The 17,747-nt window shown below is 40.4% G+C and overlaps 1 protein-coding gene across 1 annotated transcript in view; it reads right to left on the bottom strand.

The window, feature by feature from the left end:
• atrnl1a (attractin-like 1a) overlaps positions 1–17,747 on the bottom strand; it is a 380,138-nt gene that overhangs the window by 3,893 nt on the left and 358,498 nt on the right. Inside the window, exon 29 of the mRNA XM_059359919.1 lies at positions 16,219–16,333. Coding sequence (XP_059215902.1) covers positions 16,219–16,333 — 115 coding nt within the window. The remainder of the gene's footprint in view (positions 1–16,218; positions 16,334–17,747) is intronic.

The raw sequence follows: 17,747 nt of genomic DNA, 5'->3' as shown, positions 1-17,747 counted from the left end.
ACTTCAATGCAGTGCCACTGAGGACATCATGCTCATGCTTTTAGTATTTTTTTTCTTTTGGAAGGTTTGAACCCCTGGCTGCAGCCCTGCTTCTGTTACCTAACTTCTTTAAGCCTAAAAAAAGATGAAGTTAGAACTGAAATCATAAATCTATGGATAGAAAACTGCAAAATGCATAATAAACTAACTATTTTTAGGTTTTGGACTGTTAGAAGGACAAAACAAGGCATTTGAATGTGTACATTTCAGATCTGGGAATTCCAGTAGAAAATGGATTAATATTATTTTAGAAAGAATTAGATTTATGCAACAAGAAGTTACTAATTGGGGGTGTCCCCAAAAAGAGTTATTTAACATTGAGTTCAGATACAATCATTATATTTTCACAGATAATACAGCTCACAGTGCACACTTCAAGTACATAGCAGTTATTAAATTCACACCAGTGTGACTTCTGTTTGACAACTGAATAGCTCTAAATTGCAAAAGAAAAACAAAATAATCATCTTTATTAAAGTGTTGTCAGTTGGCTTGTTTCTGCCTTTCCCTGAAAGACTTCAATAAACTGTATTATGCTTGTACATCTTTTGTGCAGAAAATAAATTAATAAATTACTGTTATTGGCTTTTTGCTCGCGGGGCTTTTGTTCAGTGACCTGCTGTCTGTTTCTTCTCCTACACTTAAGAGTCCATTCTTTGTTTTGGATATTTGTGAGGTTTTTTGTTGTTGTTGTGACCTTTCAATTATATTTTAGCTTTCATGACACAATAAAACTAAGTGAAAACAGAAATGGGGTGGCGTTAAATCAAGATATTGAATCAAACACTGAAACACTGTGCAACTTTGTTTCTTTCTGGTCAGAAAAATGTTGTTTTGATGTTTCAACTGTGTGATTAAAAAGCTTTAAATATCCCTTACACAATCCAAACTATGTTTAATATATAGACCCACATACACACAAAAAGACAAACAAGAAGGAAAGGAGTTTAGGAAAATGATTTGCAGCTTACATAAAGAAAAATAAGTGAAAAAGACGGATCAGGGAAGGAAACAACATTTCAGACATTACCTAACTGAAGCTGCTCTGATCAGACAGACAACTGTCTGTAAACTCAAAGCCAATATGTATGCAACAATAATGGCAACAGTTATTTCACATAAAAAAATCAACTCCACAAGACCTCAACTTAATGATCCATCTGTTTGAAAGTGGTGTACAGCCAGCATGATTTACATATATATACAGACCTGTCTGCCACTTCTAATGACACACAACACAAAGACTGGGAAAGTTGAAGTAAAGAAAGATACTCATTAATTTCTAATGTGACATCTGAATATTCTTCCATCACCGTTGCTTTCACCTTTGACAAATTGCCATCATAATTGTGTTGATTTTTCTGGGTGAACACACACATCTCCATTTGCAAAATTAAATTGGTCAAAAGTAATCAAATTATGCTGCAGGTGAGCGCTGGTGCTCGTTGGCTGCCGTGGCGACCGGGCGCTTTAATGTGATTGTTTTGTCAGGTAAGTTGACGCATCATTAACACCCCCTCACAGACCCATCCTGCCCTCCTCCCGATAGACTAATGGGGTCATTAGCCGGAGACAAAATTCCCCAGGAACACATATAGGCACAGGTTTGATGTGGAAAAGTGGGACTGCAGCTGGAAAACATCTGTGTCGGGAGGAGTGCGCTCTCTGACCCGGTGACAGAGCTCACAGCCGGGCCCTCCTCTGCTTCTAAACATCAAAGTCTGGCTTCTGACTTTGTGTTCGCCCTCAATAAAGACACCAGGGACAGCAGCCTGCTCAGGATCCACTATAATGGTAAACAGAAAATAACACAGCAGCCTCTGTTCCATGAAACGATGGAGAATCAAAGTCAGTCAAACAGTAACACATTGATATTCAAATATTTATGCATCTGCAGGGCACTGATTTCAGGTTTTCGAAGCCCAGCAAACATGATGCACGACTACGACTGCTTTGATGTGAGACTCAGGTTTGTTCCCAACTAACTAAGAAGCCTCTCATGTTTGGTAGAGTCTTTCTTTCTGCTTCAATAAAAATATCTCCAAACCCTGAAATCCATATTTACATTTCCCTAAAATATATTTGAGCAAATAGGACAACAAAATGGCAAAAATATATCACCCAAAAAGTTGGTTTGTCATACTAAAAAAAGTTTAAAAGTTGCTATTTAATATCCTCATCAGCGTCCTGACCTTGCCTTGTAATGCAAAAAAGGTGTGTTTAAAAACAAGATAAAAACACTAAATCTGAGGGAAATGATCTTGCTGCATGGACAGTTAATTCGACTTGACAATATTTAAGATTATTAAATCTAGAAATAAGCATGTTGTACGCTTAAAAAAAAGGAATTAACTCTTAAAACAAGATTAAAAAAAGCTGCAAGCACTGACAATTATTTGTTTCTTATCAAGATAATTTATCTTGTTTTAAGAGTTAATTTCTTATTTTAAGTGTTCAACATGCTTATTTATAGATTTAATAATCTTAATTTAAGAAATCTTGTCAAGTGAAATGATCTGTCCATGCAGCAAGATCATTTTTAGACACACCGTTTTTGCAGTGTGATTTTTCTTTCCGGATTTTTTTTTTATGCAGCTGATCCAATTTAACATCAAGACCTTGCCTTGTCTCATTTGATATGTATACATGATTAAAACTGTTCAGTCAACCAGCTTCACAAAACTACAAGAGAGTGGCGGCTAAAAAACAACAAGTAAGGTAATGACAGCGACTGGATATGAGCAAAGCTTCGTGTCCACATAATAAATACATGAGTTGCCTGAGAGTAAATACCACTGAGTATTTGACTAAAAGTCAACAAGCAGACAGATGAAGGAGTGGGGGTCGACATGAGAGTGCATCCCAGCGGGGCGGATGGTTTCAAAGGCAGAGAGGATCAAAGTATCGGAGATCCATTCCGGGTCAATGGAGCTGAGTTTCCGAGCGCTGCCCTCCGATTCCTGTCAAGCAGCTATCCAGTCAGACACCGTGAGGGAGACAGTGGGACACACAGGGGGAGGGAAGGAGGAGGTGGATGCAGGGAGACACTAGTGCTAAAGCAAAGAGACTGAATACCTAACTCTTATAAACTTAAATGATGACTCAGGTAACCCTATGAACTTGATTATCATCACCCCCTTATGACTAGCATTTGAATCCCACTTTCCGCTTGATTAATTAATCATTGTTTTTCTACATCGCACAGCTGTGCTATATTTTATTGAATTTTGAATGCATACTTTTGTAACAAATGGTGGACCTTAGGGATGACGCCAATCGATCGGCTACTGATCGGACTGGCCCGATATGATAAAAGAACAATCGATCGAAAAATCAGATCAAAGGTTAAAATCACCGATCCGATCGCATTATACGTACATGTGCTTTACAAGTGTTTGTTATGGTGTGATATACATTCAGGATCCAAAGGTGGCGGTAGTGCGCCGAAACACTGCCGATTTAAAACGAAGAAGAAGAAGTGCTGTGTCACGCAGCCTGCATGCACCGTCCAACACACACCCACAACATGTCTGCCATATGGAACTTTATCCAAGCGAGTGAGTCCGATGTCACACACGCTAGCGGCAATTTATGCAAGCGTTTAGACATTTAGAGAAATATTAGTGTGAGAGTGAGCAATAATAATATGTTACACTGTACTGTATAACAATGTGCAATAATGCCACCAATGTTCAGACTGGCATTTTGCGTTTGTTTAGCCTGTTAAATAGGCTCAATTTTTATTTGAATTGTATTTTATACGACATATGCAACAATACAGCCATTTAAAATGGATAGTATCAATAAATGAACTTTCAACATGAAGCTCTTGCCTGTTCTGGACTGCCCTATAGAGGCCATGTTGGCATATTGTTTTCCACAGTGCCACTGCTGCTATGAAGGAATATTACAGTTACTGCTATGCAATAAATAAAGGTCAATCTAGGTAATCTAGTAGTATCTAGTAAATAAATGATGGCAAGGTTAACATAAATGAAAGACTATAGGCCTGTGCATGAGTGGATGAATTGATGGGGAGGGGGGGGTAAAATATAAATATTAATATCGTCCCATGTGATCAATCGGTGAGGCTTTAGATGATCGCTATCAGTCCCAAAAAACCTGATCGGACCATCTCTAGTGGACCTCTCACTTTTTATGCCCACTCAATATTGCATTGTATTTTTGTACTTTGATGTATTCTTGCCCAATACAAATTTGGTCACAAAACAATAAAAAATAAATGACTCTAATTGACAGCTTAATCAAGTGAAATTTGCAAACATGTACACAGACACCAGTCTAAAATAAATCTGACAGAATCTTTAATGACCTTTCTGACATTCTTCACTCTTTAACTGAGCAATTTATTAAGCAGCAGAAGACTTGGATGCTGAGCCATTAGACCAGGACAGAAGCTAAATAAGCCAGCAGAGTTTTTCTTTAATTAATTCAAGTGTTCATATTAGATTCTTTTTTCCATTGTGGTGTCCTTTATGTTTTTAATGCAAATGACCCAAATCAATTTTCTGTCCACGGATAATAAATTTAGCTTTTTCCTCCCTTTAGGAAGAGGGCCAAAGTGAGAATGATACAGCAAAAGGCTGAAGATGCTTCGTCAGGGCTGAGAGAAGAGAGAGGAGGGAGGGAGGGAGGGAGGGAAGGAGGGAGAGAACGAAACAAAGCTGAACCTGAACAGCACAACATAGATTCAAAACCGATGGACGCATTTCCAAAAGCAAAAAATGTAAAATTTCTTGGCTGAGATAGAAAATATTGACAAAGACTATTGGAAACCGTTGAATGTAATGTATGTTTTTGTACCTGCTGCTTCTTCTAGTGTAGGGATTTTATTATTATTATTTACAGGCCTTAACATGGAGAGGCCAAAACATAAAGCCTCTAAAGTGTCTCGGATGTAAGTAACTGCAGCATTTTGTTTTTTAGCCCCAACTTGTTCCAAGCGAACTGAGCCGACCATAAAGTGGAGTCAAAACACTGCAGAGCGCTGATTGATCAGAGAGAATTGTCACTGGAGTGGCATGGCTCTTTCTGCACAAACCACCGTCTATAAGTAGCCAAGCTAGCATCAATAGCACTTTTCTTAATCGCTCAACCAAAATTTGAAAAAATGGTAGCCCACAAAACTATTCTTTACACCAGTGGTTCTCAACCTTTTTGAGTCGCGACCCCCAATTTAACATGCATGTTGTCCGCGACCCAAGTCTGGAGCTTTTCTTTGCAGCCATCGTTCCATTTTTCCAGCATCAGTTATAGCTAGCAAACTGCAGCTGCAGTAAAGCAACAAGCACCAGTTTTTTCCCGCTGTGCTCACTGAAAAGAATCTCATGCGCACAGTTCAGATAATACAAACTCAGTTGATACGACGAATTTTGGACAAATAATGAAGCTGACAAGAACTAAAACATCTCCCTGTCTGAAATTATGTAATTTAATACTAATTTTGTGCATTTATATTTTTGCCAAAATGATTTGGCGCCCACCAGAAATCATCTCGCAACCCCAATTGGGGTCGGGACCCCAAGGTTGAGAATGGCTGCTTTAAACTATGCCATAGAGTTAATAGAGTGCTGACTGGCAAAAGGATTCAGAAAGTGTTGCAGTGAAGATGATGTCACAGCTTTTTTTATGCTTTAATTTCCACAGTAAAAAAACATGGGAGAGAAAATGAACCTGGTCCAGTGAGCCCAGCAGAGCTGCACCATGCAATGGAAGCACAGCAGTATAGTTGATGAAAACATCTATTTCAATGTTTCATGAATTTGCATCAAAAACTGCACAACAATTGAAGTGAATTGTCACTGAATAAAGAAAGTGAGAGATTGTAAAGGGATAAAACAGAGAGTAGTGAGGAAGTGAAGGCGAGGCAGAGATGGGGGGATTATATTTTCTTCCTACTTTGCAGTTGGTTTAGAGGAAACCAGGAGTGGATTTATCAAAGCATAACCACAAGGACTTATCATCTCAGCTTCGCTGCAGCAATATGCTAATCTGGTTTTATGGGTGAGGGGGCGTCAACATGGACTCTTACCACTTACCGCACTTACTTAACAACTCCTTCAATCACTTACCTCTCCCTCTGCGTGTATCTCTTCTAATACATCTCAAACTTTCTACCTAAGTATTTTTAGTATCTCTCAAATCGAACCTCACAGCCTTTAATACCTCCATTCTCTCTCACACTGCTCTTTCTATTTTTACTCACAAAGACTTTCAACGTCTTACAGTACCTGTATTTTCTTCCTCTTCTTACCCTTCTCTCTCTCAGATACTCCCAGCTCTATCTCTGGTGCTGAATAGGCAGATTAGTGCGAGAAAAGGCGGCTGTGAATACCGCGCCTCTGTCTCTATTGACCCACTATTTAAGCTCGAGAGAGAAGCTGAGAAGGAAATGTAGCCCACTGTCTTTCTCTCCAACAGCTCCACTGCACCAGACGGAGAATATGTGCAGCCTGGTAAACCCATTAACCACTGATTGAGTCCCATTTTATTTGAAACATTAAAAAATGAAACAACTGCAGCCGTGGGAGGCACAGTATAAAGAGGTAAAACTGACAGGAGAAAGATGACATGAAACAGGCTGCAGAGATGGAAGAGTGGCGACTGGAGCCAAAAATAAGATCTCATTCCCCCCTCTTTTTTTTCCCCATCCGTCCCTCTAGTTCTCCGGTCCTGACTGTCAGGCTTCTTCTCCTGCTTTGTCCATCATGTCAGAGCACTGCGACTTTGAATCAGTCAAACAGTCACTCACTGGTCAAGCTGTTCCACTCCTGTGCGAGTCGCTCTCGAAGGCAGGCACCATGTGTGAGTCGTCCACTGCAATTTGGCTGACAACAGCTGTCAGCCACTCTAACGGCAGCAAGTCGCTTCCATTCACTGTCATTGTCAGGGTTCCTGGTCAGATTATGGGGGCCAGGAATTGTGCAAAAATGATTATTTTATCAGAGAATTTGATTTGGCTTTAAACACAGCGATCTGTGCGTTATGTGATCGTGTTTCCGTCTCGCAAGATCAGAGTGAAGAAAAAGCCATACAAGAGCTTAGAGACCTCCTCTACTGCTGCAGCTTGTAATCTCATCACACAGACCAGCCTGTGGAGTGAGACGGAGAGGAATGTGGAGTTTGTCACTCAAAGTTTAGTCAACGTTTACATGATGATGGTCTGAACAGAAGACGCAAAAGTGGCGTCGTGTCTTCACTTTTTATTCCGCGTTTAGACGAGCGTTTTCAGGAGGAAATCTGCTGCATACGGTGATGCTAAAGTGTGTGAAAGTGATCGGGTAAGCATGCCAGGCAGCATCACACGGCGGCTGTGGCTCAGTTGGTAGAGCGGTTGCCCACCGATCGGAGGGTTGGTGGTTCAATCCCTGACCATGGCAGCCTACATGTTGAAGTATCCTTGAGCAAGATACTGAACCCCAAATTGCTCCCGATGCTGCGTTCATCGGTGTGAGAATGAATTCCCAATGGTGGCCGGTGGCACCGTTTAGGGTAGCCTCTGCCACCAGTATGAATGTGTGTGTGAACGGGTGAATGAGCGCAGCCTGTAGTGTAAAGCGCTTTGAGTGATCGCAAAGTGTCTAGATAAGCGCTATATAAGTGCAGGTCCATTTACCATTACCATTTACTTAAAGCCATAAGAGCATTTTTGGGCATGTGAAGTTTTCACGCCAAACATTTTCATCAGCTACTCCTTCCACAAAGTTCTCCACCATCCACTAGATCTCCCAGGTCTCGTCCAAAGCCGTCTGGCTCGCCTCCCACCAATTGGTGCATCCTAAATGTGATAGAGGTAATCGCGCATGTGACGTGAGCAGATCTGAGCAGAGTTTTGTGTCTTGGCAGTGTAGACGGACACGCTACGGCAGAGCGGTTTTTACCTGCAAGCGCCGTCATGTAAACGGGGCCTTAGTTAAAAAAAAGTTTTATCTATGCTTTTTCCAACAATGTGCATGTATCAGAGTAAAGGTACTGTCTAGCAGGATGCAACAGCTAATAAAACGTCTCTTAACACCTGAAGTGTTACAGGAGACAGAGGCAGACCATGTCATGTGGCACAGTTTTCACTCTGAAGTTTAATTTTGTTGCTTTTATGCATGCAGCAAAGAATGCACGTCAGGTGCACTGATATTAATGTTCAGTGACAACTTGTTAAATGTGTTTTTTCTTCTCATCAAAGAGCCTTCACCAGTTTTATTGACTGGCGGGGAGAAGATGACCATGAGATGTCATTTTTGATGTCTTGATTTTGTGCTGCTTATCAAATTTATGTCAAGATGTTGAATATTTAATGCCATCACTATTCATCCAGTACTCATCCAGGTCCAAGTAACATTGGTAGCAGGCTAGGTTTAGGAGTGCAGACATCCTTATCTCCAGCACCTTCTGGGCAGTGATCGAGTTCACCAAATATTTTCTTTTTTTTTTTAATGATGACAGAATATTCTGAAGGACGTCCGTCATTTTGACAGATTAGAAAACTGAAGTGATCTGCCATTATTTAAGTTATACACAGTTGTAATATTCAGAGCCTCACATTCTAAACGTGGGCTTTCTGTCCGAGCAGTTGGAGCAGCAGCACTAATTAACTACTGAAACTGCAGCAAACTACTGCTAGCTAGTAGCACGCAATAGCCAAATGCCCTGGCAATGTTTCTTTAAAAAGCACAGTAATTGTGATGTTTGAATAAACAAGGTGAAAAAAGAGGGATTGGTGCGGTGGAGGAGCATATTTCACCTCTTTTTTGTTAATTATTTTTAGGCATTGTGGTGTTCAACGTTTCCCCCGTGCCCTTAAAACTGCATAATGTAGGCCTGTAAAATTCTTCTTTATTTTGATTATAATAAAAATGAAAAACGCCCAAGCCACCTCATATGGTTACTTTTGTCATGAAGGAGCTGGGTTGCTACTCAGACCTCCTTCGTGATGTCCCTTAGGGTAAATTCTGCAAAAGGAAAGTAATTTCAGCCACTTGTATCTGATGTCTCATTCTTATAGTCACTTCCAAAAGCTCATGACTATAGGTGAGGGTTGGAACTTAAATTTACTGGTGAATTAAAAGCTTCTGCGTCATCGTGACACTCAACACCTACATCACTGCTGGTGCTTCACCGATCTGTCTTTCTATCTTGTGCTCCATCCAATTTATGGTTAAAGACCTACAAACTGACTACCAGTCAGTGGAACTCCTGATGCCTCTTGGACAGCAGAGAGTTCTGTTGGGCTTCAGGTCAAACACACCAGCTGTGTTACACTAGGACACAGGATGAACTGCACGGATACAGTCACAGAAATGTTTCAGTCGTGTGAGTGAATTGGGTTAAACCACTGTTCACTTGGAGCGTGGATGTTGACAGGTCTTCTTATGATGCAATGAAGCCTGATACATCATGACCCTGCTACCAACATATGGGCTCATTCAGAAGACAGTAGACCCATACCTGTCAAGTTTTGGATTTGAAAATAAGGAAAATTTTCCGGCGCCCGCCTCAAGCAGTCCCACTGCCCCAACCAAGCTCCAGTATCCTTTACATTGTAAGACAGGTGTACAAGAAAGCTAAAACCACCACTTGTCAACCACTTATAAACTACAACTGGCTTTATGCACAGCTGCACTACTTCCTGAACTTCAGCCAGCTCCTTTGTTTCCTTTCTGCCATTATTGGACAAACTGATTCATCCAGGTGAGCCCGACCTCAGTTGTCACAGCAACAACAATCAGACACACCTGGATTCATCAGTTAGTCAGAACCCTATGGGTGACGTCATGGTGACTACATCTATTATTTATTTAAATGATATTTTTGGGCCAGATTCGAACCCAGGCTACCCGCTCATGAGGACTGAGCCTCTATTTATATGCGCTCTACCAGCTGTGCCACCATGGCCATTATTCATACAGTCTATGGTTGTCACTCGTCTAACAGCTGCTACCTACAGTACCTATAGTAGCTACTGCGGGTGGCAGTTATCACGAGGCTAGTGACAGAGCTCAGTCTGAAAATGATTTTACTTTTTGTTTACTCCGCCTGGGCCCGGTTAAAATACGGGAGATTTACTGGAAAACACTAATACGGGAGGACGACGGGAAAGAAGGGTAAAATACGGGACTTTCCCGATCAAAACGGGATACTTGACAGGTATGGTGATGTGATGCCAGCTGTTGTCTCAGCAATAAGATAGCGGCAAGTTCTGAGAATCTGCATGCATGCATCACTGTTTTCTATCAGGAGTTTGCAGCTCTATGAGTTTATCGAAGTATATGACACCAGTGGAGAAGAAAACACAAAGTCTTTAATACCACCATGTCACATTCTTGGTCTGGGGCCTGAAGTACTAGAATGATACAGAAAGTGGAAAAAGAGCAAAAAAGACAGTGAGGAATATGGGTTGAGAAATTGGCAGCTGAGAAGCCATAAATTGTGAGGCTGGTGCTGCATCTTTTCCTGAAACCAACATGGGTGTTTTCTCTTTTTCTTTCTCTCTTACATATAAAGGGTCAGTTATTGGTAACACCTCAGGGGAGCAGAGCAAAGGAGGACAAGAAGAAAACAAAGGGAAGAAAGAGAAGACAGTGCGAGGGAAGGCGAGCTAAAATAGGCTTGCTCATCGAGGATTCCTCTTGAAGTGTCTCCCACTGAGGGTGGGCGGAGCTAGCCCGCAGTGACTTCACATTCATACATGCTAACATCAATGGAGGACTGCTGTCTGACCCTATGCGGAGGGCTCTCTGGGGAGCAGCGGTGGGAGGATGGAGAGAGGAGACTGGGGATGGATGATGGGTGGGCGATTTTCTTTTTCTCCCCTCTCTTTTAAGTCCAAGATTTGTATCGGTTCCTCTGTGTTTTTGAAGTCATATCATGCGTGTTTATGCATTAAAATGTACGTCATTGCTTATGTTTGTATCTGTGATCACGACACAGACAAACAAGAAGACAAAACCATCAACTCAAGGCTTCAAACACTGCTAAACACGACAGCTAGTTCATTGATTTGATGAGAAAAACAACAAGGAGCCTGGACGTCCCCCAGAGAGCAGCCTGACTAGGACTGACAAGCCTCTTATTGGCCCTAATTTCCTGAAAATTAGTCTGCTGCTGCTGTGATGAGCTAATGTCCAAAACATCAGGTGTAAGGTGGGGAATAGGAAAGCTGCCTGTGATTTCACTCTGAAACAGAGACACTGTCTTTAAGCAATCTAAATATCTTTAAAGTGGTTTTTATCTACAGTTTGTCATCGGAAATTGCATTGCTGGACTGCTGCCAGCGACCAATCGGGTTGTCAAGATGAAAACATAAAGCAAAAATATGGCTCCCATTGTCTGTTCAAGATTATGTTTAAAGTTTTGGCAGAAGCATTAGAGTTCAGCCAGTTTGTGTCTAAAGGTTTGTAAGACTCTCATCGTTCTTATCTATTTGTTAAGCCTTTTTCTGTCCGTCTATTAGTGTTATTCACATTAAAACATCAGATCGAGATGAAAATCAATAAATACAGGGACTGATTGGCTTCTTACACTTGACATAAACCTGCAGTTCTTTGCTTTCTATGACCTTTTTTACACAGAGTCGAGAGAACATTTGCAGAGCAGCTGCGAAAAATTCCGATTCTGATCTTGGGATTTAGCTTAACGCTGACACTTCATTTAGTGGTCTTCCCGTTGCTCCTAATGCCATTACCATTAACCCCTCGAGAGTATTTAATTTTTATTATCCCCATAACATCTCTCAGTGTTGAAAACTTACTTTCTTTCCCTCACACACACTGACACTTTTCATTCCCGCCTGTGTTAGACTACAGTGACTGATGATAGGTTTTAAAGGCTTCAACATGAAGCTCCTTCTACCTCGAGAAAAAAAAAAATGCTTTCTTGCAAAGTGCTTCATTTTCCGTCTGCTGCGCTCATTTCCTCTGTCAAGTGGTCGTCGTGTTGAAGGCTTTGCTTCCTGCCTGGAGGAACGCAGGCTTCTCACACCTGCTCCGGTTACATACAGTCCACTTTCTAAAGACCAAAACTACCAAAAGACAAACTGACAGAAGCTGCAAGCTGCAGGGGGAGAAGGGAAAATATAAAGAGAGAAAGGTCTGAGAGACAAGCTGTGTGAGAGGTGGACTGAGGTGGAAGACGAGCTGGAGGGAGAGAAGATTGGCCTCATGCTGACGGTGCAGAACGCTGCAGGCCTCGGTCAGGTCTGTGAGGAAGTGCTGCTGTCTTTTCAGTGATTTCTGCAGCCGCGTGGTGGTCGGCTGGAGTGACTGGGGGATATCGCATGTCCTACGTCTATAGCAGCAACATGAGCTCAGACTGTGGAAAGTCAGGATGTCTCATTTAGGGGAACAATTGATCCAACAGTAAGTGTTGGATGGAAACCAGGCAGGTCTAACCACATCAGACCTTTAAAAGGTGCCATATGTCAAGAGTTTCTGAATAATTCATTGTATCACTGTAAGAAACATGCTGATGCTAAAAGAAAGAACATACTCGTATCACAATATAAAAACAGTTTGATTTTTAACCGTATGCTGGAAAATGTGGGTCTGCAAAGTCAGCTACAAAACCACCTTTCAGCAAGAAGATCACAAATTAAACAGAAAGCAGCTGACAGATCTTTAAAAGATGCACAACTTCTTGTATTGATTGACCTGCTTCACAGTGAAATATAGTCATTTATATCAGTTATGGATGTGACCTTGTTTGAAAAAGGTTAAGAAAGGCATTTGACCTGCAGACCACTAAATAAATGCTTACCAGGACAACATATACTCAGTGTGAGCTCTGTATGATCTCCCAATAGAAATGTACTGTTCCAGAACAAAATAAACACAACATAAACAATCGAATGTGTACGTCTCATATGACCCAGTGAACTTGATGAAATCCAGATTAACCCTCAATATATCGATTCTCAATATATCGGCCAGTTTAAAGGCTAATTGTATGAAACTTGGCCAGTTTTTGTTTTTTATTATAATTTTAAAAATTCCAAAATTCCTCTTTTGCAAGGTTTATAGAATAGGAGATATGCATAACACTCACACTTTGACCCTTAAGGCCCGTTTTGGCCCCATTGACTCCCATTATAAACACAAATTTTGATACACTGTAATCCTGACATAATATAATGCTTTTCCCATGAATACCTAATAAATCTAAGCCTCCCCCTTCAAAATACATGGAAAATTGGTTTTAGGTCTGATGACCCCCCTCAAACCACCAGGGGCAGCAGAGCTAAATCACATACAGTTTCAATGGAGGCCTGGTTCCCTTACCTTGCAAAATGCATGGCAATGAAAAAGCTGAACACCATAAAAACGGTCTTGGTGTGTTGGGATTGATAAAAAGGAGTTATCAATTATTGACCTAGTCAAGGCTGTAAAACCCTAACCCCAAATATAACACTTTGCACCTGATTTTTTTAAAAATATTGCATATTTTGTGTTTTGCCCTTGAGAAAATCAGGGGTTGTTGATGACAAAAAGGGCATTAAAACATAAAAAATGAAAAAAAAAATGTATACCTATGTTAGGTCTGAAGCTGCTAAAAGCTTTGATGTGGTGAAAGTGAAAAAAAAATATTGATGTATCACATTTTTATAACACTTGAATGAGAGGGACCGTTTTGGGACCTTAAGGTGTAAAGTGTAAGGTCATTTTAAAGAGCCCTCGAGAGTTAATCATGAAGACTGTAAAGAAAACAAACCGATCATACAATGAGCAGATACCATGGCCTCTGCATGTTAGACATTAAGATGGGATTCACAGGTTGAAAAAACAAAGTCTCTGATTTCCTTTGACCCAAGATATGACTTGCAGGGATTGAACAGGTAACTTTTGGGGCTATAAAACATCTTTCTACACTATTAGGCTACCTGCTCTGTGGCTGCAGACAGCTCTCTAATGATGACATCGGCAGAATAGCACCAAGTCATTCCTGATGATGCCTCGGATGCCATCACATTTTAGTGCGTTTACTCTGCTTTTGTTTAAACTGCCAGAGCCTGTTTTACATGTGAGCTGACGGGAAGCCGCCGCGAGGCACACGAGAAGCACCGCTCGCTACATCTGGAGTCTTTTCAGACATCATTGAGCTGCTGAAAACGGCTCAACTTGTAAAAGGATCACACATGGCGTGGACTGTGTTTTTGTGAGCCTACAATGTTGAAGATGTGGGATTTCATGGATCGGAGACAGCTGACAGTTTACAACAACAGCCACAATCAAATAAAAATGGAGAAAATCACCAATAGGAGAGCTGGTATTTGTTACACTTAATCATAAAAATGAACATTAGCTGTGTCTGACAGTTGGACATAAATACTGTCTGCTGAACGTGGCAGCTACTGCAGCTGGTCATTATGCACCTGCCTGTGCACAAAGAATGATTGAGGCAGCACTTCCCCCCCCCAAATAAAAAGCATCATATTGTGCAGCACTTTACTGGACAACACATGCCAAGCATACAAAGAACGGTGAACATCAAATTAGAACGCAAGCCCTGCAAAAACACTACAGGAGTAATTTAGGGAAAATGGGTTTGCCAATAAGTTAAAAACTATGCTGATAAAACATCACCTATAGCTCGTGGTCTAAAGTTTGTAATTTGTAATTTTATTTATTTCAAGACAGGGACAGCGCACAATAAGAAATTAATCTTGTACAACAAGAGAATATGCATTGTGCCAGCTTCTAGCAGATTGCTATTTTTCACCTATAGTCCCTGGGCAGGTTGATGGAACAGTACATAGAAAATTAGTATCGGAAAAGAAAATGATTATGTAAAATAACAGAACAAGGCAAAGAGACAATATATAAAATAGATAAATAGAAACATTGAGGCAGATTTAACAGGACAGGACAGGCTGCCCCCCAACACACACACACACACACACACACACACACACACACACAATCCAGTTGGGGTACATTACACTGACCCCTTGTAACAGATCTTCTTGTTCTTGTTGACTTCTCAGAACAGAGTGTAATATATTTTTTCAAGGGGGGAGCTGCAGCATTGTGAATCATTTTAAAAAGTAAGCAGACATTTGAGTGCTTTATCAGATTCTCAAAGTTTAAAATTTCATATTTATTCAGTATATGACAGTGATGGTAGCGCCGTGGCTTTTTGTCATGGATTTTGAGGGCACTTTTGTTTAGTGATTCAACCGTTTTGTTTAACTGAGACCAACTTGTAATACAATATAAAAAATGTGGTATAATCATAGCATTCAGAGACAAACTGGAAGCCTCAACTGTGAGTGAATTTCTTATGTATCTGAAGTTAGTGCTTTTGAGTGCTTTTAAAGTGTGTCCACCTTCACCTTTGCTATTTAAGTGGTGTATAATCTGGGCACAAACTAAGTGCAAAAGAGGCAAAGGGGTTGCATTTAGTCAACCAATTTATCATAGGTGTGTTTTATGAGTAACATGAAATAAACCAATCAGCATATCATCTCCTAGTCTCCTAAAACCAAAAAATCCATCCATCCATCCATCCATCCATCCATCCATCCATCCATCTATCCATCCATCCATCCATCCATCCATCCATCCATCTATCTATAACCTATTACGGTGTATCAGAACATTAATATATGTCCATGTGAAGCCCATTTCCATGTTCAACTCTGTCCTTTAATTTGATGCAGCAATTTATACTTTGATACCATTTGTTACACACATTTGGTGCTGAATTTTGCAATCTTATTCATATCGAGAATTGATGAAATGGTCAAAAAACCTCTAGAATACAACATCAATATACCAAGACCTGTGGAACAACATAGAAGAATCCATGCTGAGATTTGGGTTCAAAAACTTTTGGAGATTTCTGTATTTTCAATGATTGGATGACAAGCACTTCTGTTCCTCAAACTGCTGAGAAACCCCCTTATTGTCAATATACCTATAAAACTATATATCCCTGATGTCTCTAGTTTGTGGTTACTACTTTCACAATATGGGCGCTCATCATGAAAATAAAGAAAATTTTAAAAAACTGTCAATCTAAAACTAGCAATGCCAGTTGTGACTGTGCTGTGTGCCGCTTTAACTGCTCATTCGAGACAGATTAACACACATTACACTACAAGGAGAGATATAATACCACATTCTATGTGTTATTTATTTGTCCGTCTGTGTGTATTTGTGTGAGTCATACCAGACTGTCCAGGTGGAGGGATTCCAGATGGGACTCTGGGCAGATACAGCAGCACCGTCAGAACACCTGCTCTGCTCCCCCAACATGGCTCCATGGCTATGGGCTTCGGCACCGCCTGCATACACACACACACACACACACACACACACACACACACACACACACAAAAACAAAGCATAAATAATGAGAACACTGGACAGGAAAATGAGGGAAAATAAACAAAATACATACACTGTAAAAAATGTCTGTAGATTTTATGGTGAAAAACTGCTAAACCAGTAAAAGACCGTAAAATGATAAATGGGTTAATTCAGTTTCAGTAACAATTAAACACTGTAAATGTATATATCAGCCAAAACAGTATTTGTTTTTACACTGTAAAATACACAATGGCACAGTGTTTGTAGCAAAACATATTCTGTTATAAATATGCAAGCCATCATTTTTGCATTTATTTTTTGTAAAAAATACTTTTTCTCACTGTTAAATGTATTACACACCATATCTCTGACAGAAATATACTGTAATATTTAATGGTAAAATCTTTAATTCATGCAGCATTTATAAAGTATTTTCTTGTCAATTATATGGCAAAACAGCGTTTCTTTTGATGGAAAAACGTTTTACTTTTAAGGTAAAATATGGAATAAAACATGAAATCAAAAATCATTTTACCGTAATATTACAAAAAGTTGCACCGTATTTATTACGGTAAAGTTCTGACAACCGCAGCTGCAGGTTTTTTACCATAAAAACAACAGGTTTTTTTTTTACAGTGTAGATAATATCAGAACAGATGCTGACACCACCCGCATCATGTCTGTGTGTATAAGTATGTTCCAAATGTGCAATTAGAAGAGTGCAGAATAGTTGTATAAAGCTAGCAACCTGGTCTCACAGGAATCCGTGAAATAGCCACGGATTCGCTTAACTCAAAATCCGTGGAATAGCCACGGAATCACTCAAATTTCCGTGAAACTGACACGGATTTCGCTACAATGCAAGTTAATGACAGCCATATCCCAACATACAAAGTGATTATGTACATTCACTGAGTGAATATTTAGAAAATAAAACGTATATTTCTCGCTAGAAATGTGATCAAAATCCATTTTTATGCAGAAACTAAGTCAAAATATTGATTTTTCACCAAAAATGAGAGAACTGTCCGCCATGTTTTTTGTTCTGACCGCCGGGACCTTGAAAGTCACGTGACTTTGAACAAACCAATAGGAACAAATATCCATGGAATAGCCACGGGATATGACTGTCATTAACTTGCATTGTAGCGAAATCCGTGTCAGTTTCACGGAAATTTTAGTGATTCCGTGGCTATTCCACGGATTTTGAGTTAAGCGAATCTGTGGCTATTTCACGGATTCCTGTGAGACCAGGTTCAAAGCTAGACAGAGCAGCTCGTCGCTCTATCTGACGGATGCAGCAGACACACTGATGCTGCTCATGCTGCACTGTCCAGACGCCTGCGGCCATGTACCCCGTGATCAAAACTCTAAGCCGGGGGAAGCAGG

This window comes from Centropristis striata, chromosome 20 (genome assembly GCF_030273125.1).
Source record: "Centropristis striata isolate RG_2023a ecotype Rhode Island chromosome 20, C.striata_1.0, whole genome shotgun sequence".
NCBI classification, from domain to species: Eukaryota; Metazoa; Chordata; class Actinopteri; order Perciformes; family Serranidae; genus Centropristis; species Centropristis striata.
Note: the sequence above shows the minus strand (reverse complement) of the source record. Positions and strands in the feature narration are given on the sequence as shown.